Source organism: Oncorhynchus masou, chromosome 17 (assembly GCF_036934945.1).
Source record: "Oncorhynchus masou masou isolate Uvic2021 chromosome 17, UVic_Omas_1.1, whole genome shotgun sequence".
Taxonomy (NCBI): Eukaryota; Metazoa; Chordata; class Actinopteri; order Salmoniformes; family Salmonidae; genus Oncorhynchus; species Oncorhynchus masou.
In genome coordinates, this window is record NC_088228.1 from 40,591,561 (window position 1) to 40,616,343 (window position 24,783).

The 24,783-nt window shown below is 41.0% G+C and overlaps 1 protein-coding gene across 1 annotated transcript in view; it reads left to right on the forward strand.

The window, feature by feature from the left end:
• The first annotated feature begins 19,453 nt into the window (after window positions 1-19,453).
• LOC135559048 (voltage-gated potassium channel subunit beta-1-like) overlaps window positions 19,454-24,783 on the forward strand; it is a 97,643-nt gene continuing 92,313 nt past the window's right edge. The window contains exon 1 of the mRNA XM_064993383.1: window positions 19,454-20,526. Within this exon, the coding sequence (XP_064849455.1) occupies window positions 20,297-20,526 (230 nt within the window). The 5' untranslated portion in view covers window positions 19,454-20,296. The remainder of the gene's footprint in view (window positions 20,527-24,783) is intronic.

Genomic DNA, 24,783 nt, shown 5'->3' on the forward strand with positions numbered 1-24,783 from the left:
CACAGTATATTTCGATCGTTTAGTTGAGTCCCATTGATGCATTGCATTTCCACTTTACGCCTAATAGTGGACGTTCGATTCGGCTACATTGTGCATAAGTGTTACGCAAAGTTACGCAAACTCAAATGTTTCAATTTCAACACATTTCCACACCCATTGTTACATTGCTACATTCGTCAGACTTAATGATATTTCCTCATCATTCATACGTGGAACAATAATTGTATCTTAATCAGTGTACTGACTCCAAAGCATGCCTCGCAGGCTACAAAGCATATTTCTATGCGCACTATGGCGTGTGGCTCCTATTATGCACAACCAGAATGACAGAGACATCGGGGAACTCCGTCATAACCCAGGAAATATGAACAAAGAAAACCAGGCATTGAATTAAATAAACAGAACTTCTATCTCATGAATCTCGCAAATGTGCATGTGCACAATACACATTGCACCCACTCAGAGGGTAGGAATTGGTCAAATGTATCATATCAAACATGAAACAACTTGATTGACAGTTTGATGGTTCAATCAGAGGGCCGGGTATGCCTTTCACTAGCCACTCTGTTGCACATTTTGTTTTGCAAGGGTGATGCTGTGGCTACGGTCTCTGGCAGTGTGGATTATAATCCATGAACACTGTGCCACAAAATGAGTGGCAAAACATTACTTAACCTAATTTGAAGTCATCAGTCTCAAGTCAAAGTCCTGAGTCTTGAGGCTCTAAGTCCAAGTTAAGTCTCAAGTTATTTTATTTTCTATCAAGTCGAAACTCAAGTCATAAATGTCTGACTCTGCTGGGTGCACAGAAGTCAAGCCAATGAGTATGAGCATGTCTTTAAGGTAGGTGAGGTGTGTTCGTGTAAATAATGCTTCCAAAAGGGTGCTTTGGAGAAGTGAGGCAAGAAGTTGAGTAAGGTGTTCAGTTTTTGGTTCCTTTTAGGCCATCCATGTTTTGGATGAGTTGGAGATTATTCAGAGTGGAAGAGGTAGAAGAACGCAAGTGAAAGTAGCTTTCAGATTTTGCTACAGCCACTCTGTGGCTGCACGGCATCACATTACGAGAAGTCCCATGCAGCCTGGTTTACATGTTGAAACACTGGAATAGGAGATGTAATCTACACCTCGATTAGGCTGATAGAAATGTTCATTATTGTCAAGTTGAGCATCATTATTTCTATATAGCCTACACATTCTTGTTCTGAACTTCTAAAGTGAGTGGGATGGGTGTGGCTTCATGAAAATGATCAAGAGTAGCTGATCACCGATTTGACAGCTCCAATGCAGTTACACCTCCGACGCCAAAACATTGGCTATGCGGGTGTCGGCAATCGACGGTTAATGGTTCATCTGATTGAAACTAGGCCTAAAAGTTTCAACATTTCAGACTCTAAAACAACAACATCAAGTGAAAACTGTGCAGGGGTTCACATACTTTTGTCCTCACTGCACAGTTGGTTTTATGAGTGGCAAACAATGTTAAATCTAAACATACAGTACAGTTCCCTTCTCTAAACAACTCTGCGATTATAAACATTTCTCAAGTGTAGATTTTGCTTCAAGGATTTGTCTCTAAACATCAGTGAAGATCCCCAAATGGACCACAGAGAGAGGGGGACCCTCCACCTTCCTCTACTGACACACATGGTCTGACTATGTGGGGAGATGCAGGTGGAGGGTCCCCCCTCTGACCGTACAGGATATAGTAGTGGATGTCCTTCGACTCTGAAAAGACTACACTGTAAACGTTGCGTTACATCAACCAATGGGCAGTCAGTATCAGATTGCTATATCACATGATGTGGATGAAATGTTAGGCACCTATCCTATCCATTGTGAGATCTGGCATGCGTCTGCAATGTCGTTGGCCTGGAACTCAGCCATTTACTGTACTGTTTCTCATTTGCATACGCAGTGTGGGTATCAACTCTCATCTCATGGGTCGTGTCTCACATGTGGCCTCAGGGAGGAGTCTGGTATGCTCATCAGTTCCTCTGTGTTCTTGACCCTAGAGTGAAACGTGTAACAAGTTCAGCAGGACAGCATGTGAAGGATCAATATCACTAAACCAATGTCCAATAGAGTTAGTAAGTGTGGTGATGAACAGAACACAATGCAGCATTGCACATTTTCGTGTTCTGTATACTGAGAACACAGGCGTCTGGTGGCACCTTAATTGGGGAGGACAGGCTCATAGTAATGGCTGGAATGGAATAAATGGAATGGTATCGAAACACATCGAACACATGGTTTCCATGTGTCTGATACCATTCCATTCACTCCATTCCGGACATTATTATGAGTCATCCTCCCCTCAGCAGCCTCCTGTGACTGAGAACTTGTTTTTGATAGTGTGTGTATGTGAAGGGTGTGTACTGGAGGTGAAGTCAGGTGCAGGAGAGCAGAGTTAACAGGCACACTTTTTATTCCAGTCCAAACGAAAGCACATAAGTACATTTAACGTTCCCAAAACACATAAACAATAGTCTGGCGCGTAACACTACCCACATAACATCAAAACTATTTCACCCAAAGACATGGAGGGGAACAGAGGACTAAATACATTCAGTGTGATTAGGGAATGAAAACCAGGTGTGTATGGAACAAGACAAAACAAATGGACATATGAAAAACGGAGCGCCGATGGCTAGAAAGCCGGTGATGTCGATCGCCGCCCGAACAAGGAGAGGAGCCGACTTCAGAGGAAGTCTTGACAGTATAGTGTATGATTCTGTTTGAGCTTTTTTCCTGGGACTATGAAGGTCCACTGTGGCCAATGAACGTATACTTAACTCATGTCTATTAATAAAAAGGTTTTTCCAAATATGGCATGGCTTCCTGTTGTGTCCACAATAGAATGTACTGATGTGTCTTTTAATATGGCATTAAAGGCTCTGTGTTCATTACGTCAATGAGCTCGATCTGAATAAATATGAATAAAATGTCTATAGAACTTAGTGTTTCATTATCTTATGTCTGTTGAGTTTTGCCTCTAAAAGTGTTTAATAATGCTATTATGACATATTCAATGCAATATGTCTTTCTCCACCTGTACCTAATACCACAAAATATTTAAAACAGGAGATAACACCTCCAAATGTTACTGAGGAAGACAGGGAGCAGTTGGAGAGCGATTGAGGGTTATACAGGTGGCAGTGTTTCCAAAATGGTGGATGAGGAATGGGTTCACTGATGCCCTGTGAGTCACCCTGGATAAAGCCAAATGTATGGTAGAAAATACAAGTTGCAGACAGAAGTGACAACAAAGCAGACAAAAAGAGGAGCACTTGAGGGTCGCAGACGTTGTCGTTCAGCGCTCCATTTTTAAAACACAGCAGACGAGTGTCTGCGACCCGCCCAGACACTTGTCTTTTCTACCAAAAATTGGGCTTAAAGATGTTTTTATTTGATGGGTTAGTTGGAAATATATAAACCACTGTAAAGGTGTGCTGTTGGAAATGTATGAGATTATAGCACCACAACCATTTCTCAAGTGTGGGTTTTTCTGTAAGGTCTTGTCTCTGAATATCAGTGAAGACCCCCAGATAGACAACAGAGTGGGGGACCTTCCGCCTTCCTCTACCCAAATAAAGGGTCTGATAGTACAGGCAAGACAGAGACATGAGCATCTCATATCACTACTGTAGTGGCTGTCCTCCAACACTAGATGGTAATCTTTGCACTATGAAACCCATTGTCTTATCCACCATCACACGTGAACTGTTTCTAATTTACACACACACACACACACGCACACACACACACACACACACACACACACACACACACACACACACACACACACACACACACACACACACACACACACACACACACACACACACACACACACACACACACACACACTTTCATCTCATTTGCCATGTCTCATGGGTAATAGGCCAGTCAGGTGTGACCTCAGGGGAGGAATCAGGTATGCTCATCAGTTCCCCTGTGTTCTTGACCCTGCGTGAAATGTGTTACAGGTTCAGCAGAACAGTATGTGAATGATCAATGCCCCTGGACAAGGCAGTTCCTGTTCCTAGGCCGTCATTGAAAATAAGAATTTGTTCTTAACTGACCCAGTTAAATAAAGGTCAGATAAAACTAAGTGTTGATGAACTAACAGAGTTAGTAAGTGGTGATGAACTAACAGAGTTAGTAAGTGGTGATGAACAGGACATATCACGTTTTTATTGTTCAGCATCCTGAGAATCTGTGTATGACAGTGTGTATAGTGTATGATTCTGTTTTAGCTCTTGACTTGGGACTAAATGGCTCACACTGACACATGAACATATTCTCAACTAAGGTATGTAAATAAGACCACAAACTGAAAGGGTTTTCCAAATATGTTATGGCTTCCTCGCGTGTTAAGTCAACAGTACTGGTGTGTCTCCAAATATGTTGTGGCTTCCTCGCGTGTTAAGTCAACAGTACTGGTGTGTCTCCAAATATGGTATGGCTTCCTCGCGTGTTCAGTCAACAGTACTGGTGTGTCTCCAAATATGTTATGGCTTCCTCGCGTGTTAAGTCAACAGTACTGGTGTGTCTCCAAATAAAAAGGCATAAAAGGTTTGTTTGTTAAGTCAACGAGCCTGATTTGAATAAAAGTTCATCACACTCATATGGAAAAATAATATATTTACATATATTTTACAGACATCTAAATACAGTACATGTTTAGGCCTCATATGTACAAACATATATGGACATATTACAAAATTGGCAGTTTCCATATACAGTACCAATCATAACTTTGGAAACCTACCTGTACTCATTCAAGGATTTGTCTTTATTTTTAATATTTTCTACATTGTAGAATAATAGTGAAGATATCAAAACTATGAAATAACACATATGGAATCATGTAGTAAGCAAAAAAGTGTTAAATCAAAATATATGTTTGATTCTTCAAATTAGCCACTCTTGGCATTCAATTTCAATTCAATTCAAGGACTTTAATGGCATGGGAAACATGTGTTAACATTGCCAAAGCAAGTGAGGTAGATAATATATAAAGTGAATATATGAAGTGAAAAACAACAGTAAACATTACACATACAGAAGTTTCAAAACAATAAAGACATTACAAATGTCATATTATATATATATACAGTGTTTTTACAATGTACAAATGGTTAAAGGACACAAGATAAAATAAATAAACATAAATGTGGGTTGTATTTACAATGGTGTTTGTTCTTCACTGGTTGCCCTTTTCTCGCGGCAACGGGTCACAAATCTTGCTGCTCTGATGGCACACTGTGGAATTTCACCCAGTAGATATGGGAGTTTTTCAAAATTGGATTTGTTTTCGAATTCTTTGTGGATCTGTGTAATCTGAGGGAAATATGTCTCTCTAATATGGTCATACATTGGGCAGGAGGTTAGGAAGTGCAGCTCAGTTTCCACCTCATCTTGTGGGCAGTGAGCACATAGCCTGTCTTCTCTTGAGAGCAATGTCTGCCTACGGTGGCCTTTCTCAATAGCAAGGCTATGCTCACTGAGTCTGTACATAGTCAAAGCTTTCCTTAATTTTGGGTCAGTCACAGTGGTCAGGTATTCCGCCGCTGTATACGCTGTGCATTCTCTCAACCAGCTTCATGAGGTAGTCATCTGCAATACATTTCAATTAACAGGTGTGCCTTGTTAAAAGTTCATTTGTGGAATTAATTTCCTTCTTAATGTGTTTGAGCCAATCAGTTGTGTTGTGACAAGGTAGGGGTAGTGTAGGCCGCCATTGTAAATAAGAATTTGTTCTTATCTGACTTGCCTAGTTAAATAAAGGTACATATACAGTGCCTTGCGAAAGTATTCGGCTCCCTTGAACTTTGCGACCTTTTGCCACATTTCAGGCTTCAAACATAAAGATATAAAACTGTATTTTTTTGTGAAGAATCAACAACAAGTGGGACACAATCATGAAGTGGAACGACATTTATTGGATATTTCAAACTTTTTTAACAAATCAAAAACTGAAAAATTGGGCGTGCAAAATTATTCAGCCCCTTTACTTTCAGTTGCAGCAAACTCTCTCCAGAAGTTCAGTGAGGATCTCTGAATGATCCAATGTTGACCTAAATGACTAATGATGATAAATACAATCCACCTGTGTGTAATCAAGTCTCCGTATAAATGCACCTGCACTGTGATAGTCTCAGAGGTCCGTTAAAAGCGCAGAGAGCATCATGAAGAACAATGAACACACCAGGCAGGTCCGAGATACTGTTGTGAAGAAGTTTAAAGCCGGATTTGGATACAAAAAGATTTCCCAAGCTTTTGAACCGTGAAATGCTTACTTGCTTACTTACTTTTGAATTGTAAAATGCTTACCAACATTGCAGTTCAAGAAAGAGTTAAGAACATTTTTACTAAAGTAAAAATTAATAAAAAGTAACACAATATAATAACAACAATGAGGCTATATTAGAGGGGGTACCGATACCGAGTCAATGTTTGGTGGTACAGGTTAGTCGAGGTAATGTGTACATGTAGGTAGGGGTGAAGTGAGTATGCACAGATAATAATCAGTGAGTAGCAGCAATGTGAAAAACAAATATCGGGGGTGTTAACGGGGGTGTGTCAATGTAAATAGTCTGGTGACTATTTGATTAATTTTTCAGCAGTCATGCGCTCCGGTACCGCTTGCCGTGCAGTAGCAGAGAGAACAGTCTATGACTTGGGTGACTGGAGTCTTTGGCAATGTTTTGGGCTTTCCTCTGACACCATCTAGTATATACTGTAGGGCCTGGATTTCAAAAAGGCTTAGCCCCACTGATGTACTAGGCCGTAGGCACTACCCTCTGTAGTTTGTTGGTGATGTGGACATCAAGGAACTTGAATCTCTCGACCCACTCCGCTGCAGCCACATCAATGTTAATGGTGGCCTGTTCGGCCCGCCTTTTCCTGTAGTCCACGATCAGCTCCTTTGTCTTGCTCACATTGAGGGAGAGGTTGTTGTCCTGGCACCACACTGCCAGGTCTCTGACCCCTTCCTTATAGGCTGTCTCATCATTGTCAGTGATAAGGCCTACCACTGTTGTGTTGTCAGCAAATTTAATGATGGTGTTGGATTTGTGTTTGGTCATGCAGTTGTGGGTGAACAGAGAGTACAGGAGGGGACTAAGAACACACCCCTGAGGGGCCACAGTGTTGAGGATCAGCGTGGCCAACGTGTTGTTGCCTACCCATACCCCTGGGGGCGGCCCAGGTGGTATGTGAACAGCATTCTCACATACAGTTGAAGTCAGAAGTTTACATACACCTTAGCCAAATACATTTATACTCAGTTTTTCACAATTCCTGACATTTATTCCTAGTAAAAATTCCCTATCTTAGGTCAGTTAGGATCACCACTTTATTTAATTATTCTGAAAAGTCAGAATAATTTTTGAGAAAATGATTTATTTCAGCTTTTATTTCTTTCATCAAATACCCAGAGGGGTCAGAAGTTAACATACACTCAATTCGTATTTGATAGCATTGCCTTAACATTGTTTAACTGGGGTCAAACGTTTTGGGTAGCCTTCCACAAGCTTCCCACAATAAGTTGGGTGAAATTTGGCCCATTCCTCCTGAAAGAGCTGGTGTAACTCAGTCAGGTTTGTAGGCCTCCTTGCTCGCATATGCTTTTTCAGTTCTGCCCACAGATTTTCTATGGGATTGAGGTCAGGGCTTTGTGATGGCCACTCTAATACCTTGACTTCGTTGTCCTTAAGCCATTTTGCCACAACTAAATATGCTTCATTGTTCATTTGGAAGACCCATTTGCGACATAGCTTTAACTTCCTGACTGATGTCTTGAGATGTTGCTTCAATATATCCACAGTTTACCCCCCTCATGATGCCATCTATTTGGTGAAGTGCACCAGTCCCTCCTGCAGCAAAGCACCCCCACAACATGATGCTGCCACCCCCATGCTTCACTGTTGGGATGTTCTTTGGGTTGCAAACCTCCCCCTTTTTCCTGCAAACATAACGATGGTCATTATGGCCAAACAGTTATATTTGTTTTTCATCAGACCATAGGACATTTCTCCAAAAAGTACAATCTTTGTCCCCATGTGCAGTTGCAAATCGTAGTTTGGATTTTTTTATGGCGGTTTGGAGCAGTGACATCTTCCTTGCTTAACGGCCTTTCAGGTTATGTTGATATAGGACTCGCTTTACTGTGGATATACATACTTTTGTACCTGTTTCCTCCAGCATCTTCACAAGGTCCTTTGCTATTGTTCTGGGATTGATTTGCACTTTCCGCACCAAAGTACGTTCATCTCTAGGAGACAGAACGCGTCTCCTTCCTGAGCGGTATGACGGCTGCGTTGTCCCATGATGTTTATACTTGCGTACTATTGTTTGTACAGATGAACGTGGTACCATCAGGCGTTTGGAAATTGCTCCCAAGGATGAACCAGACTTGTGAAGGTCTACAAATGTTTTGCTGAGGTCTTGACTAATTTCTTTTGATTTTCCCATGATGTCAAGCAAAGAGGCACTGAGTTTGAAGGTAGGCCTTGAAATACATCCACAGGTACACCTCCAATTGACTCAAATGATGTCAATTAGCCTATCAGAAGCTTCTAAAGCCATGACATCGTTTTCTGGAATGTCCTAACCAAACTATAGTTTGTCAACAAGAAATTTGTGGAGTGGTTGAAAAACGAGTTTTAATGACTCCAACCTAAGTGTATGTAAACTTCTGACTTCAACTGTAAATAAATGCCTGGAATATTTCAATTTTTTGCGAATCTCTGATAAAATGGGTTTAAGATATTTATAGTAATCTTAGAGGTAAAATAGTAAATAATGTCTACTAAAGTTTAAACTGTCAAGAGGAGTAAATCAAGGTTGTCCACTATTAGCATATCTATTGATTATTGCCATCGAAATGTTAGCTGTTGAAATCAGATCCAACAATATTATATCAAAGGGTTAAAAGTACAGGGCTTAAATATATAATATATACAATATATATATACAATATATAATAATATAATATAATATAATATAATATAATATATATATATATATATATATATATATATACATATAATACAATATAACAATAAATATAAATATATCAAAGGTGTTATTGTATTGTTATTGCTGATGATTCATGTTGTCTTTTAAATCCACAATGTGGGTCCCTCCATAGCCTTATAGAGGATCTAGTTGCAACCACAACCACAAATTACGTATTGTATCACTAAAAAATACAACTTTTACCTTACCTTGTAGTTTACCAATAACATGGTCTGATGGAGATGTGGACATACTCTGTATCCCCAAAGAAAGAAAGGATCTCACTCCATTCATTTTTTATAGAAAGCAAAAATGTATATGATCTTGCCACCATGGAAAGGAAAATACCTGTATATTTGTGGAAAAATTAGTTGATTAAGCTGAAAGTAGAAGTATTAGTGTTGTTGATCACTAGTTTACTAGTTTATGGGAGGGGTGGTAGGGTGAGTGGAAAGTAATAAAGGACATTAGATTTTAAAAGATATGTGTATATATTATACATTACACAACCGTTCAAAAGTTTGGGGTATTTTGAAAGAAAAGCCCATTTTTTTGCCCATTAAAATAACATCAAATTGATCAGCAATACAGCGCAGACATGGTCAATGTTGTAAGTGACTATTGTAGCTGGAAACAGCTGATTTTCAATGGAATATCTACATAGGCATACAGAGGCCATAAGCACACAGACGAGACAACCCAAGTCTCATGTTTCATGAGCTAAAATAATAGATCCCAGAAATATTCCATATCCACAACAATCCAATTTCTCTCAAATTTCGTGGACAAATGGTTTTACATGCCTGTTATTGAGCATTTCTCCTTTGCCAATATAATCTTCTACCTGACAGGTGTGGCATATCAAGAAGTTGATTAAACAGCATGATCATTACACAGGTGCACCTTGTGCTTGGGACAATAAAAGGCCACTCTAAAATGTGCAGTTTTGTCACACAACTCAATGCCACAGATGTCTCAAGTTTTGTGGGAGCGTGCAGTTGGCATGCTGACTGCAGGAATGTACACCAGAGCTGTTCCCAGAAAATTGAACATTCATTTCTCTACCATAAGCCGCCTCCAACGTCCTTTTAGAGCAGTACATCCAACCGGGCCTCACAACCACAGGCCATGTGATACCATGCCAGCCAAGGAACTCCACGCCTGGCTTCTTCACCAGCCACCCGGACAGCTGATGAAACTGAGGAGTATTTCTGTCTGTGATAAAGCCCTTTTGTGGGGCAAATTCTTATTGGCTGGGCCTGGCTCCCCAATGAGTGGGGGGATCTATGGATTTTACATGACTGGGCGGGGCGCGCAGCCATGGGTGGGCTTGGGAGGGCATTGGGGAGCCAGCTCCACCCATGGCTGCGCCCCTGCCCAGTCATGTGAAATCCATAGATCGTGGCCTAATGAATTTATTGACTGATATCCTTATATGAACTGTAACTCAGCAACTCAGCATTTTTGAAATTGTTGCATGTTGCGTTTATATTTTTGGTCAGCATAAACAGAGAGGGGAGTGTATATATAGCATAAGAAAAGCCTATAGTTTATCATATAAATGCCTATAGCTAGCTGTAAGATCCTCATTTGTGCATTCTGTCAGGATTTGGCCAGGGTTGTTCCGGGTTTTGGTCACTAGATGCCCCCATTGTGCTTTTTGACCTTATGTTTTTTCCCTTGATTCCCATTATTATTTGCACCTGTGCCTCGTTTTCCCTGATTGTATTTAAACCCTTAGTTTCCCTCAGTTCTGTGCTCTGTGTTTGTATGTTAGCACCCAGCCCTAGTGTTCTGTGTATTCTTGTCGATTCCGGTGGACGCTCTTGTGGAATTCTGTTTTTGTTTTTTGAGTATCTCTTGAGGCTTTTTTGTGCTATACCTACCACCTTTTGGATTTGCCATTTTGTATTGAAGGACTTCTACTTTTTACTTTATTAAATACACCGTCTTAAGTACTGCTGTGTCTGCCTCATCTTCTGGGTTCTGCTGACTATTCGTGGCTCAGTTGGTTAAGTGACTGTTTCTCACTCCGGAGACCCAGGTTCGTAACCGGGTCCTGACATATACTTTATGCTTTTTACAGAACTATATTTGAAAATCCAAGCCTTTCAAGCCAACCTCTAATCCTTTACAGCTGTCTTTGTACTTTGGTTCAGGCGAACACACGGGCATCACCAACACTGATAGGGCCTTTTGGATCTGGATGTAATGACTCCCTAACCATTTTATCACTGTAAACTGTATCAGAGTTGGGGTCAATTCCATTCCAGACAATTCAATAAGTACACTTCAATTCCAATTCTCTTCAATGATTTTCAATTAAGAAATGTTGGACATGGAATTTGAGTTGACTCGAAGATGATGGTGATGATGATGAATTGCCAGATTAATTGCCAGAGAAACCATAACATTGATTAGCCTAAATCTTCCCTTACTCAGTGATACACATAAGATCAATAACATGGCTTTGCTGACAAAAAAACGGATTACTTTACCTTTACCTGGCCACACCCCTCTCTCTCCCTCAGCTTCCTTCTGATCTGCAGTACATTCGTGCTAAACAGCCCGGGGTAATATTTGAGTTGCCTAATAAGTTAGCATGGAGTCAATGCCAACACCATTGGAGGCTGATTCTAGTTCGAGTAGTTTGGATCTGTAGTTCTAGATATGAGCTGCATGTTAATGACTACTGCACCCAGGCACATCTACAACATAAGCGATTAGTATGGTCTGGCGTGGAGACAGAGAGAGGCGTGGTGAATGGTGATTTAGCATGGAGAGAGGGGAACAGATGGGCTGGGGGAAAGTGAAGGGGAAGGGGGGAAGATGACAGGGAAAAAGAAAGGAGCGTGAAGGAGATGGGATGGAGAGAGAAGGAAATCAAATGAGAAATCAGAGCGATAGGAAGAGAGAGAAAGAGATAAATAAAGCAGTAGAGAGGAGGGAAAGACATTAAGAAATCAAAAGAGAAATGGAGAGAAAGAGAGAGAAAGAAAGACAACAGCAGCAGCAGTGACTTCACAACCTCATTCAACATGTTTATTCAACCCTGTTCTTTTAACAGGAAATTTAGTTCAGTTCAATTATCCTGGATCATGCTGAATGCCAAAGAAAAACACAGGTTGCCATAGTTTATTCTCTTATGTGTAATATATGCACTGCTGTTTCTACGTAATTAAGTCTTGCCTACACTCCCGGTGACAACTCGACTGGTTTGTACTGTGTGTTTTCTGTGTGTTTTCGGGTTTGAGAGGTTTGAGGAATTGCCTGCAATAAAATGAAACATACAGATAGTGTGATTCATAAATTGGCCTTGCTGAATTATGTTTTTTATTTTATCTTTATTTAACAAGGAAGTCAATTATGTATAATTATTAGAGAACAAAGCAGATAGGGGGACTTAATCTTCCATTTTTGTGGAGTTTCTAACAACCTAATTGTGCATTCTCATATTCCCCTGTGTGCTCATCACAGTTTCTTTTATAGGCTGAGTCTCTGTCTCAGTGACATTCTAATCTAAGCTGTCTGTTCCACAACTCATTTATAGATTCTTACTGTGGTAAAGTAGTTAGCCGGGGGATAATCAGAGTCATCATTGCCCGTCGGGGATTCTTCCAACCTAGAATGTGTCAGTTCTAGTTGACAACTTTGAGTGACATACTTTTAAATGGGTTGGACAAGGAGGACATTTTGGCTTACAGGCATTGAGGCACACGCGTGATGGACATCTCAGCACCATGTTCAACCTCTACCTACAATGTACTGGACTGTCTCTCACAGGCATCACAGCTTAGATCTACCCAAACTCACACTTGCCTCATGGTGGTAGGCTTTTGGATGTTGGCGTTCTTGATGCAGTACTTTGAGTATGGCAAATCATAGTCTTTTGCTAAGTTTGTTGTGGACCATTTTGTTATGGTTAAATTAGAAGGAAATAAATATAGTTTACCAATCTTTTTTTTGTTTTTAGCACTGAATTTGTTAAAATAAAATACCATTATAATTAATCTTCATTTTTCCATTGGATTCTTATACAACAAGTAAATTAGACACAAGAAGACACAATGTCTCTTGGCACAGCAACCAAAAGATAACCCATCAGATTTACAGAAAAACAATGTGCATCATTGTGTATTCGATTCCAAAACATCAACAGACAGATACAACTCAGAGTTATCAAATGAATTCATAAAGGATATAAGTAAGTCTTGCCATGGCCCTGGGGTTTGCTTTACTCAGTGAGCTGTGAAAGCCTGCGTCTTCACATCAGTGTTCTGTGGGGGAGGCTGGAGTAAAGGAACACATACATGCAGCTCTGGTGGAGCTGAGCTGAGCATATCAGAGGCAGGGTAGAACGTTGTTACGCTTTATTTCACAGTACTGTTTCTGGCTCGTATCACTGAGACATGTGAACACAATAGATAGCTTCTGGTTGCTTATTTAACAAGAGCTCAGCAGAATTAGACTTCCCACTGGGCACAGACGTCAGTTTGACGCCTAGTTTAGAGTTTTCAACTGACGTGAATTCATCGTGAAATCAACCAAGCGTCACCATGTCATTGGATTTATGTTAAGAGTTGGGTGAAAAAAAAGGACAAAATGATTGTGATTTCACGTTGAGGTTTTGCCAATCCAAATTGTTATTAAATTGGGGTCCCCCTGGAGGCTGGGAGGTCTAAAATTCTAGCCCCTTGGGTGCTGACATATAGTTACATTAGAAGTGCCCATCCAAGAAGGCTCAAGGTAATTGGACAGATAAAATTATGTCAAATCACGTTATATATACAGTAGATTTGATTGGGCTGATCATGTCAACATCATACTTTCAAAATCTTAGCTAGCAGTCATCATGAATCAAGTCAAATCCTACTGGCAAATCTACTGGCAAATCCTTTTTAATCCTTGTCATATGAAGACAAGTAATGAAGAGAAATTATAGATAAAACGTATCAGTGATCTTCAGCTATTGGACATGGTAAATTTAACAATGAGTGGTTTGGACGGAATCAGTGCATTGCAAAGCAATCATTAGCCTTTTATTCTGTGGAGTGGCTGTGTGGTCCCAAGTCTAAGATTAAGGGTCTATTTTCCTAGTTTAAAATTCTAAACATTCAACATTGGCCATGCGGTCAATGAAGCATGATTTGTGCCGTGCTCAAAACAACTGTTAACTCGGAACTGCAAAATCTGACTTTAGTGAGTTCAAGTCAACTGGAAACTCGGGAAAAACGAGCTACAACTGGGAAAATACGTATTGAACTTTCATCCAACTCGGAAGTAAATCGGGAACTCGGACCTCTTTCCAGAGCTACGACCTGAAGATCATTGTCATCATCAGGATTCCCAGTTGAGAGTTCCCAGTTGTCTTGAACGCACCATAAATCCAGAGAATGCCAGACTTCAATGAAAAAGATTGATGACAAAATTTGCCCACAAGAAGGACCGCCGCGACACTTTCCTGTTCAAGTGACTCCAAAAATGTATTGTATGCTTCTGCATATATGATGTAATATGCCAGGGAAATATGTATACTGTAGTTAAGAAAGTAATACTACGTGTATGTTGTGTAGTAACCTGTTAGTAGCCCATGTGCCTCACCCTAATAATTTGGTCTATTTTCACCTCTTAATTTGCTTACTGTTCTGACTTTGTGGTGCACATGTAGCCTATGACCTGTTTTTGCGAAATGTAATCATTGAATATTGTATAGCTTTCATTATTTGTCTTACAGGTCTGACTTGGTGGACAGGGAGAAAACTGTAAGAGTGGGCCACGTTCTGAATTCTGTCACTGTACATTTCAAAAGTGCTGAACAAGTAGATTGCTTCTTATCCGCTCGTCGTCCCCTTATGCCATAGTTTGTACATCTCAATTGTCAGTAGAAACCACATTTGTTTAAGCAAGTCAGCCATATCAGCAAAAAAAATGTAAAGGTAGTAAATGAGACTGAATGAGCTGTTTCGCTGCCAGACAAGGCTCAGCTGATAGCCAGGTGTAACAGTGGTAAGGTGTTGGTACTGCTGTTGAGACTGCTGTTGGGACAGCTTTATGTAGGCCCTAACAGTTTGTGGGCACTGTTTGTCACCGTTATAGTGCAATTAATTTATTCTTTAGTTTTGTGTTGTGTAGTGGCTTTGCTGGCATAAGTCCCACATATTATTTTCTTTGCCCCACCAAGATGTCCATACTAAAATCGCCACTGTGTGCATGCACCACCTAGTTGGACACAGGCCTAGGATGTTGGTCACTACTTCTTCCACAACAAAAAGCAACTTGAATAACTGCTTGCGCTTGTGTGATTCCCTTATGACGACGGCCACACAATGCACAAGGCTCACCTCGCGGGTAACTTCTTGCAAATCCAATGAATTGTCCCTACAGTGCAAAACTAAAACCAATGAATTGTCCCTACAGTGCAAAACTAAAACCAATGAATTGTCCCTACAGTGCACATGCTGTACCTGGAAATACCTCTTTCAGTCGAGCCTGAAAAACGGCCTGACATGTTACCACATCAGTGGTGCAATCAGCTGTCAAACAATAGAAGGCACATTCAGATGAGTGCGACAATCTCCCTCTGTACAGTGTGATCAAACTGTAGAAGGATCTCATTCAATCTCTCCGAAGTCTGGACGTCAGCAAGTCTGATAGCAAGGCATTGATTGGTGTGCTACCTGAAGCAGCAATTTTTGTAATTGATCTGTGTGCAAGTGTGATTTCTCATGTTCCCAGAATCTCTTGATTGCTTTGCACCAGTTTGCAAAACCACCATTTAACAAAAATGCGATTGACTCTAACATTTTCCTCATTGGTAATCAATTTCTCCACTGCCTTAAACGCATGAAAAACATAGCACTCAATGGTCTGTCTTCCCTGACATAACGCAGCCAGAACCATTTGTCGAACCAACCTGGCTGAAGTGGGATACCTTTCCCATGAAGGCGAAGTCATCCTTGGGTTGGAAAGGCTGATCAGCTAGCTCAGCCATGGCTGCCCAAATGCTCTCTGTGGGTGCAGCAGCATGCTTCCGGCCTGGTGCCGGGGCTAACGCGGAGCTGTTGCAGCCAGTGGAGCTAGCATCTTGCTCCTCAGAGGCTAAGGTTTCGGGGCCAGTCAGGTAGGGCCTGGACCCGTGTGGACTGCTGCAGGTGCTAGATGCAGCATGCTCATTGCTTTCATTCCTTGGGTCTGTGATAGCAGGTTGCTTTGGTTGGCTACCAGGATTTAAAAAAATATTTTTGTGGGGGGTACAGGTAAAATATTTTAATTCATATAATTTCATATTCCATATATTTTCTATTCATTATCTCATACATTGTACCTGTGGGCTGCCACAAAAATAAGATTAAAAAAAACATTACAAAAGGTACATAACTACAACATATTGATCATTTGGATCACATTTCAAGTTTAAGTAATAATACATTGAGTATAAATCCCATCCCATTCCCCCAATCCCATTCCCCCAATCCCACCCAGCCAAAATGTCTCCATCCACTGAGGCAGTGCTGCCTGCCAGCAGTAATCATCTCTGATTGATTGAAAGATTCCAGGAGCGATCCATTTTATGTAAGATAATAGATTCAAAGCATTGAATGTTTACATTCAAGCACTTCAAATTAATTTTGTAACTTTGCTCCAGAAGCATTTAACTGCCGGGCACTCCCACATCATATGGAGGAACGTATCTACCTGATTTAGGGGACACAGTGAAGAGTTGGGGCCAATTTCATCGTAAAACATTTCCTTGGTGTTAAATACAGTCTGTGAACAAGCTTAAAATGTATAAATTGATGGTTCAGATTACGAGATGCCAAGGTCATATTTTTCCATATTCTGTTCCAGTTGTTGTTCTGTGGACCATGCATATTTAATGGAAATCTAAGAATATTAGCTTTATAAAAGTTGTTTATATATTATTGAGTTCAGTCCTTTCAGGAGCACAGATAATTACTTTATATATAACTATATAAATCCCATCATTGAATGGTTACAAAGCATTACATGGGCTCCTACCTATCTTTCTGATTTGGTCCTGCCGTACATACCTACACGTACGCTACGGTCACAAGACACAGGCCTCCTAATTGTCCCTAGAATTTCTAAGCAAACAGCTGGAGGCAGGGCTTTCTCCTATAGAGCTCCATTTTGATGGAATGGTCTGCCTACCCATGTGAGAGACGCAGACTCGGTCTCAACTTTTAAGTCTTTATTGAAGACTCATCTCTTCAGTGGGTCATATGATTGAGTGTAGTCTGGCCCAGGAGTGTGAAGGTGAACGGAAAGGCTCTGGAGCAACGAACCGCCCTTGCTGTCTCTGCCTGGCCGGTTTCTCTCTCCACTGGGATTCTCTGCCTCAAACCCTATTACAGGGGCTGAGTCACTGGCTTACTGACGCTCTTCCATGCTGTCCCTAGGAAGGGTGCGTCACTTGAGTGGGTTGAGTCACTGACGTGATCTTCCTGTCTGGGTTCCCTTTGGGTTGTGCCGTGGCGGAGATCTTTGTGGGCTATACTTTGCCTTGTCTCAGGATGGTAAGTTGGTGGTTGAAGATATCCCTCTAGTGGTGTGGGCGCTGTGCTTTGGCAAAGTGGGTGGGGATATATCCTGCCTCTTTGGCCCTGTCCGGGGGTATCATTGGATGGGGCCACAGGGTCTCCTGACCCCTCCTGTCTCAGCCTCCATTATTTATGCTGCAGTAGTTTATGTGTCGGGGGCTAGGGACAGTCTGTTATATCTGGAGTACTTCTCCTGTCTTATCGGTGTCCTGTCTGAATTTAGGTATGCTCTCTCTATTTCTCTATTTTTCTCTTTCTTTCTCTCTCTTGGAGGACTTGAGCCCTAGGACCATGCCTCAGGACTACCTGGCATGATGACTCCTTGCTGTCCTCAGTCCACCTGGCTGTGCTGCTGCTCCAGTTTCAACTGTTCTGCCTGCGGCTATGGAACCCTGGAACCCTGTTAGGCTGAGTTTCTGTACAGCACTGAGATATCAGCTGATGTAAGAAGGGCAATATAAATAAAGTTGATTTGAATGGTTCAGTAGTTGGGTTTCCCAGGGGACTCCATAGGCCAGCATAGCTGAACTCAGTTGTAAATACAGAAAATCATTGCCTGGTAATGTGTATGTATCTTTTACATCTTGGAATGTTCTCAAATCATTACTGATTCCACATTTGGACCGTTGGGGGGAAGCAAAACCCCGCCTTCCAAATCGAAAAGGCATTATTGTGAAATATTGGCATATGGGCATGCCGTTTTGATTCGCAGTTACATTGTTTAAAAATGTTCCGCCAAATAGAAATTATGTGAGCAATAATAGGACCAAAGCGTTGTTTACATTGTTTAAGTGATATTTCAGTGAAGAACACCTCTTCCAGGGCAATAGAAGACACCATATATCTCTCTATACTCAGTCAGGGTGCAGAAGAATCATGTCTAAACCTATTTAGGATGGGGAGAACTGCTGGAAGTGCCTGGAAATACAATTTAAAGTTTGGTATGGATAGTCATTCTACATCTTTCCCTCTTTTGAAGTTTGTTAATTTTATCTTGGATCGCTGACCTTGTCATATACGTTTGAAACCGCATTATTATTTTTTTCCCAATAGCCAGAAGGGGGCGCCATGGGAAGCCTTGAACTACAAGAATTCAGCCGTGGTAATATATACATTTTGACAATAGATATTTATCGGAGACATTTTGATTTTGATTGACCTTGACCTTGTAAATGCTACTATTAGCCTACAGAAAGGAATCAAATGGCAAAGTTCAACCTCACGGTAGTGCATTGTCAAGGCTTGGTTGGTTTTATTTACATTTTATATATTATATTACACTATATTATAGCCAATATTATTATTATTTTTACCAATAATGAAATGGAAAAAAATATAACAGTTTTTAATTGCAACAACACAAGTTCTTATATCTCTTCTGCAGTTTTACTGTCTCACCACCAGGGAGTGCTGTAGAACCCCCTGCACATGTACTTAACGCAGCTTTGCTTACAATACCACTGAGCATCTACCTCAATAAACAAACACTCTGATACACACACACACACACGCACGTACATGCACGCACGCACGCACGCACACACACACACACACACACACACACACACACACACACACACTCATACACACACACACACACACACACACACACACACACACACACACACACACACACACACACACACACACACACACACACACACACACACACACACACACACATACTCATACACACACCCCTTGGCTTCAGCTCTGTCCCTTCCATCCACACTGTGTTCTCTCTCTGTGTGATGCTAGTGAGGAAACACTGTGGTTATTTCAGCCAGTCATTTAGAGGCAGCAGCCTGTCTCTCTCTTTCAATCACTCCCTCGCTCACTCTCACACTCACCAGCATGCATTCCTTCTCGGCTCCTCACTCCCCCTCTCATTGTACGCCTGTCCTTTCCTTCCAGAAGAGAGGGATCATGCTTCGTCCCTTTCCCTCCTCCTTCTCCTCCTCCTCTTCTTCACTTCCTCACTATCATTCTGGGGTCTTTGTATCAAACGGAGCACCACGTTTTCCTTCTGAGCAGAGCATTGGAAGCTGTCCCTCTCTTCTCAGCATGGTGGACTTTTAGAAGCGGGGTTTCCTGGGCTAGGACGCTTGCACATCAGCTCTCTACACTACCAAAGGTCCTGGTAGGATGCAAGTCTTAGTGGGACTCCTGCTTTCCTCACAGGACAGCTCACTTCTCCTTGAAGTTTAAGGACACTCCAGGAATCTCTTCATTTATTTTTGTCTGTGTGTGAGAGAGCGAGAGTGTGTGTGTTGGTCTGTTAAGATTTGGTTATGAGTGTGTAAGAGAGTCTGTGTGTGAGCGAGTCTGTGTGTGTCTGTGTGTGTTGCTCTGTATGCAGTGCAGTCCGCTCCCGCTCCCGTTCTGGAGGGCTTAGCCGACGCTGGAGGGTGAAGGAGACAGTGGACCCGCTGTCCCCTACTCCCGGAGAACCTCCCCAGTGGCACAGACTAGAGAAGCGGAGGGAAGAGAAAGAGAAGGGCTGAGAGACAGGTATAACAAACAGAGGGAAAGAGGTAGAATGAGAGGGGACTTTTCGACAAAACAGTGAAGTGCATGACCACTAAAGGAGACAAAAACCACTTCAGGAGAGACAAAGACACTACAGACACATACAACCCAGTGAAGACTGGAACAAGGCTGGCAAGCAGCCCCAGCAGCCCACCACCACCACCGACAGTACAGCCACCACCATGCAGGTGTCGTTTGCATGTTCGGACCAGGACGGAGGAAGAGGAGGGCTGAGGCCCCCGGGGAATGGAGGGCACAGCAAGCAGAATGCCACCAGTACCAACACGGCCAGCCAGGCGCGGGCACGTTTCCGTACGGTGGCCCTTATCGCCCGCAGCCTGGGCTCCTTCACCAACCGCTACCACCACAACCTCAAGGAGTCCACCGCCAAGCTCACTGGCATGAAGTACCGGTACGTAGATTAATTACTGTTGTAGTTGTGGTAATGAGCACTTATTCACGTGTTATACATGCTTAGTCAATGAGTCATTGGTGCTTAAGTAATGAGTATTCGTATAGTGTTGTAGTAGCTTATTCATTCATGTGTCATAAAGCATTAGACCCACATGGAACCAAGAAGTGTCACATTGAAGTGTTTTACCATTTTCTTTTCAGGGCAACAAGTAAAACACAACACAATTTGACAAACAGTTGCAAAAACGTGATAAAAAATTACATAAATTGGAGATGAATATCCACCTGAGTTTGTGACAGCAACTATGTGAGCATATTACAGGTTATAGACACTATGCCCTGGGATTTCCTATGATCTATGTAGAAGAATAGAAGCCCTTACCTTCTAACGACTCTTACGGTGCCTTCAGAAATTATTCATACCCCCTGACTTATTCCACTTCTTGTTGTGTTACAGCCTGAATTCAAAATGGATTAAATGTGAAAAACATGTTTTACCCATCTACACACAATACCCCATAATGACAAAGTGAGACATGTTTTTAGAAATGTTCGCAAATTGATTAAAGCTCCGTCAAATTGGTTGTTAATCAGCGCTAGACAACCATTTTCAGGTCTTGCCATAGATTTTCAAGCAGATTTAAGTCAAAACTGTAACTCGGCCACTCAGGAACATTCACTGTCTTCTTGGTGAGCAACTCCAGTGTATATTTGGACTTGTGTTTTAGGTTATAGTCCTGCTGAAAGGTGAGTTAGTCTCCCAGTGTTTGGTGTAAAGCTGACTGAACCTGGTTTTCCTCTAGGATTTTACCTGTGCTTAGCTCCATTCCGTTTTATCCTGGAAAAACTCCCCAGTCCTTAACTATTACAAGCACACCCATAACATGATGCAGCAACCACTATGCTTGAAAATATGGAGAGTGGTACTCAGTAATGTGTTGTATTGGATTTGTCCCAAACATAACACTTTGTATTCAAGACAAAAAGTGATTTGCTTTGCCACATTTTTTGCAGTATTCATTTATTGCCTTGTTTCAAACTGGATGCATGTTTTGGAATGTTTTATTCTGTACAGGCTTCCTTCTTTTCACTCTGCCAATTAGGTTAGTATTGTGGAGCAACTACAATGTTGTTGATCCAGTCTCAGTTTTGTCATATCACAGCCATTAAACTCAGTAACTGTTTTAAAGTCACCATTGGTCCCATGGTGAAATCCCTGAGTAGTTTCCTTCCTCTCCAGCAACTGAGTTAGAAGGACGATTGTATCTTTGTACTGACTAGGTGTATTAATACACCAACCAAAGTGTAATTAATAACTTCACCAGGCTCAAAGGGATATTCAAGTCTCCTTTTTTTATCCATCTACCAATAGAGGCCCTTCTTTGCGAGTCATTGGAAAACCTCCCTGGTATTTGTGGTTGAATCTGTGTTTGAAATTCACTTCTCGACTGAGGGACCTTACAATTATCTGTATGTGTGTGATACAGAGATGAGGTCGTCCTTCAAGAACACTATTATTGAGCAGAGTCCTTGCAACATATTTTATTTGTTAAGACTTTTTAAACCCCTGAACTTATTTAGGTTTGCCTTCACAAAGGGTTTGAATAGTTATTCACTCAAAACATTTCAGCTTTTCATTTGTCATTAATTAGTTACAACTCTGACATTATGGGGCCACAGACACAGAATCTTTCAAATTCAGACTGTAACGCAACATTTAAAATACTTTCTGAAGGGACTCTGTGGCCTGTGAATAGTTTGTAGCTCAAACCATTTGTCCTTTCAGGCGTTTTTATGAGAAGAACCGTTTTCGAGATCCACCCTTCTCACAAACACCGCTCTAGTTCAGCCCCTGTCAACCGCTGGTCGGTATCAGCGGTTGCAGAAGAAATAGACAAATCCAATGCAAAAAAAAAAAGCACACAATGTTTAAGAAGGCTTAGAAGCACACAATGTTTAAGAAGGCTTAGAAGCACACAATGTTTAAGAAGGCTTAGAAGCACACAATGTTTAAGAAGGCTTAGAAGCACACAATGTTTAAGAAGGCTTAGAAGCACACAATGTTTAAGAAGGCTTAGAAGCACACAGTGTTTAAGAAGGCTTAGAAGCACACAATGTTTAAGAAGGCTTAGAAGCACACAATGTTTAAGAAGGCTTAGAAGCACACAATGTTTAAGAAGGCTTAGAAGCACACAATGTTTAAGAAGGCTTAGAAGCACACAATGTTTAAGAAGGCTTAGAAGCACACAATGTTTAAGAAGGCTTAGAAGCACACAATGTTTAAGAAGGCTTAGAAGCACACAATGTTTAAGAAGGCTTAGAAGCACACAATGTTTAAGAAGGCTTAGAAGCACACAATGTTTAAGAAGGCTTAGAAGCACACAATGTTTAAGAAGGCTTAGAAGCACACAATGTTTAAGAAGGCTTAGAAGCACACAATGTTTAAGAAGGCTTAGAAGCACACAATGTTTAAGAAGGCTTAGAAGCACACAATGTTTAAGAAGGCTTAGAAGCACACAAAGTTTAAGAAGGCTTAGAAGCACACAATGTTTAAAAGGCTTAGAAGCACACAATGTTTAAGAAGGCTTAGAAGCACACAATGTTTAAGAAGGCTTAGAAGCACACAATGTTTAAGAAGGCTTAGAAGCACACAATGTTTAAGAAGGCTTAGAAGCACACAATGTTTAAGAAGGCTTAGAAGCACACAATGTTTAAGAAGGCTTAGAAGCACACAATGTTTAAGAAGGCTTAGAAGCACACAATGTTTAAGAAGGCTTAGAAGCACACAATGTTTAAGAAGGCTTAGAAGCACACAATGTTTAAGAAGGCTTAGAAGCACACAATGTTTAAGAAGGCTTAGAAGCACACAATGTTTAAGAAGGCTTAGAAGCACACAATGTTTAAGAAGGCTTAGAAGCACACAATGTTTAAGAAGGCTTAGAAGCACACAAAGTTTAAGAAGGCTTAGAAGCACACAATGTTTAAGAAGGCTTAGAAGCACACAATGTTTAAGAAGGCTTAGAAGCACACAATGTTTAAGAAGGCTTAGAAGCACACAATGTTTAAGAAGGCTTAGAAGCACACAATGTTTAAGAAGGCTTAGAAGCACACAATGTTTAAGAAGGCTTAGAAGCACACAATGTTTAAGAAGGCTTAGAAGCACACAATGTTTAAGAAGGCTTAGAAGCACACAATGTTTAAGAAGGCTTAGAAGCACACAATGTTTAAGAAGGCTTAGAAGCACACAATGTTTAAGAAGGCTTAGAAGCACACAATGTTTAAGAAGGCTTAGAAGCACACAATGTTTAAGAAGGCTTAGAAGCACACAATGTTTAAGAAGGCTTAGAAGCACACAATGTTTAAGAAGGCTTAGAAGCACACAATGTTTAAGAAGGCTTAGAAGCACACAATGTTTAAGAAGGCTTAGAAGCACACAATGTTTTAGAAGGCTTAGAAGCACACAATGTTTAGAAGGCTTAGAAGCACACAATGTTTAAGAAGGCTTAGAAGCACACAATGTTTAAGAAGGCTTAGAAGCACACAATGTTTAAGAAGGCTTAGAAGCACACAATGTTTAAGAAGGCTTAGAAGCACACAATGTTTAAGAAGGCTTAGAAGCACACAATGTTTAAGAAGGCTTAGAAGCACACAATGTTTAAGAAGGCTTAGAAGCACACAATGTTTAAGAAGGCTTAGAAGCACACAATGTTTAAGAAGGCTTAGAAGCACACAATGTTTAAGAAGGCTTAGAAGCACACAATGTTTAAAAGGCTTAGAAGCACACAATGTTTAAGAAGGCTTAGAAGCACACAATGTTTAAGAAGGCTTAGAAGCACACAATGTTTAAGAAGGCTTAGAAGCACACAATGTTTAAGAAGGCTTAGAAGCACACAATGTTTAAGAAGGCTTAGATGCACACAATGTTTAAGAAGGCTTAGAAGCACACAATGTTTAAGAAGGCTTAGAAGCACACAATGTTTAAGAAGGCTTAGAAGCACACAATGTTTAAGAAGGCTTAGAAGCACACAATGTTTAAGAAGGCTTAGAAGCACACAATGTTTAAGAAGGCTTAGAAGCACACAATGTTTAAGAAGGCTTAGAAGCACACAATGTTTAAGAAGGCTTAGAAGCACACAATGTTTAAGAAGGATTAGAAGCACACAATGTTTAAGAAGGCTTAGAAGCACACAATGTTTAAGAAGGCTTAGAAGCACACAATGTTTAAGAAGGCTTAGAAGCACACAATGTTTAAGAA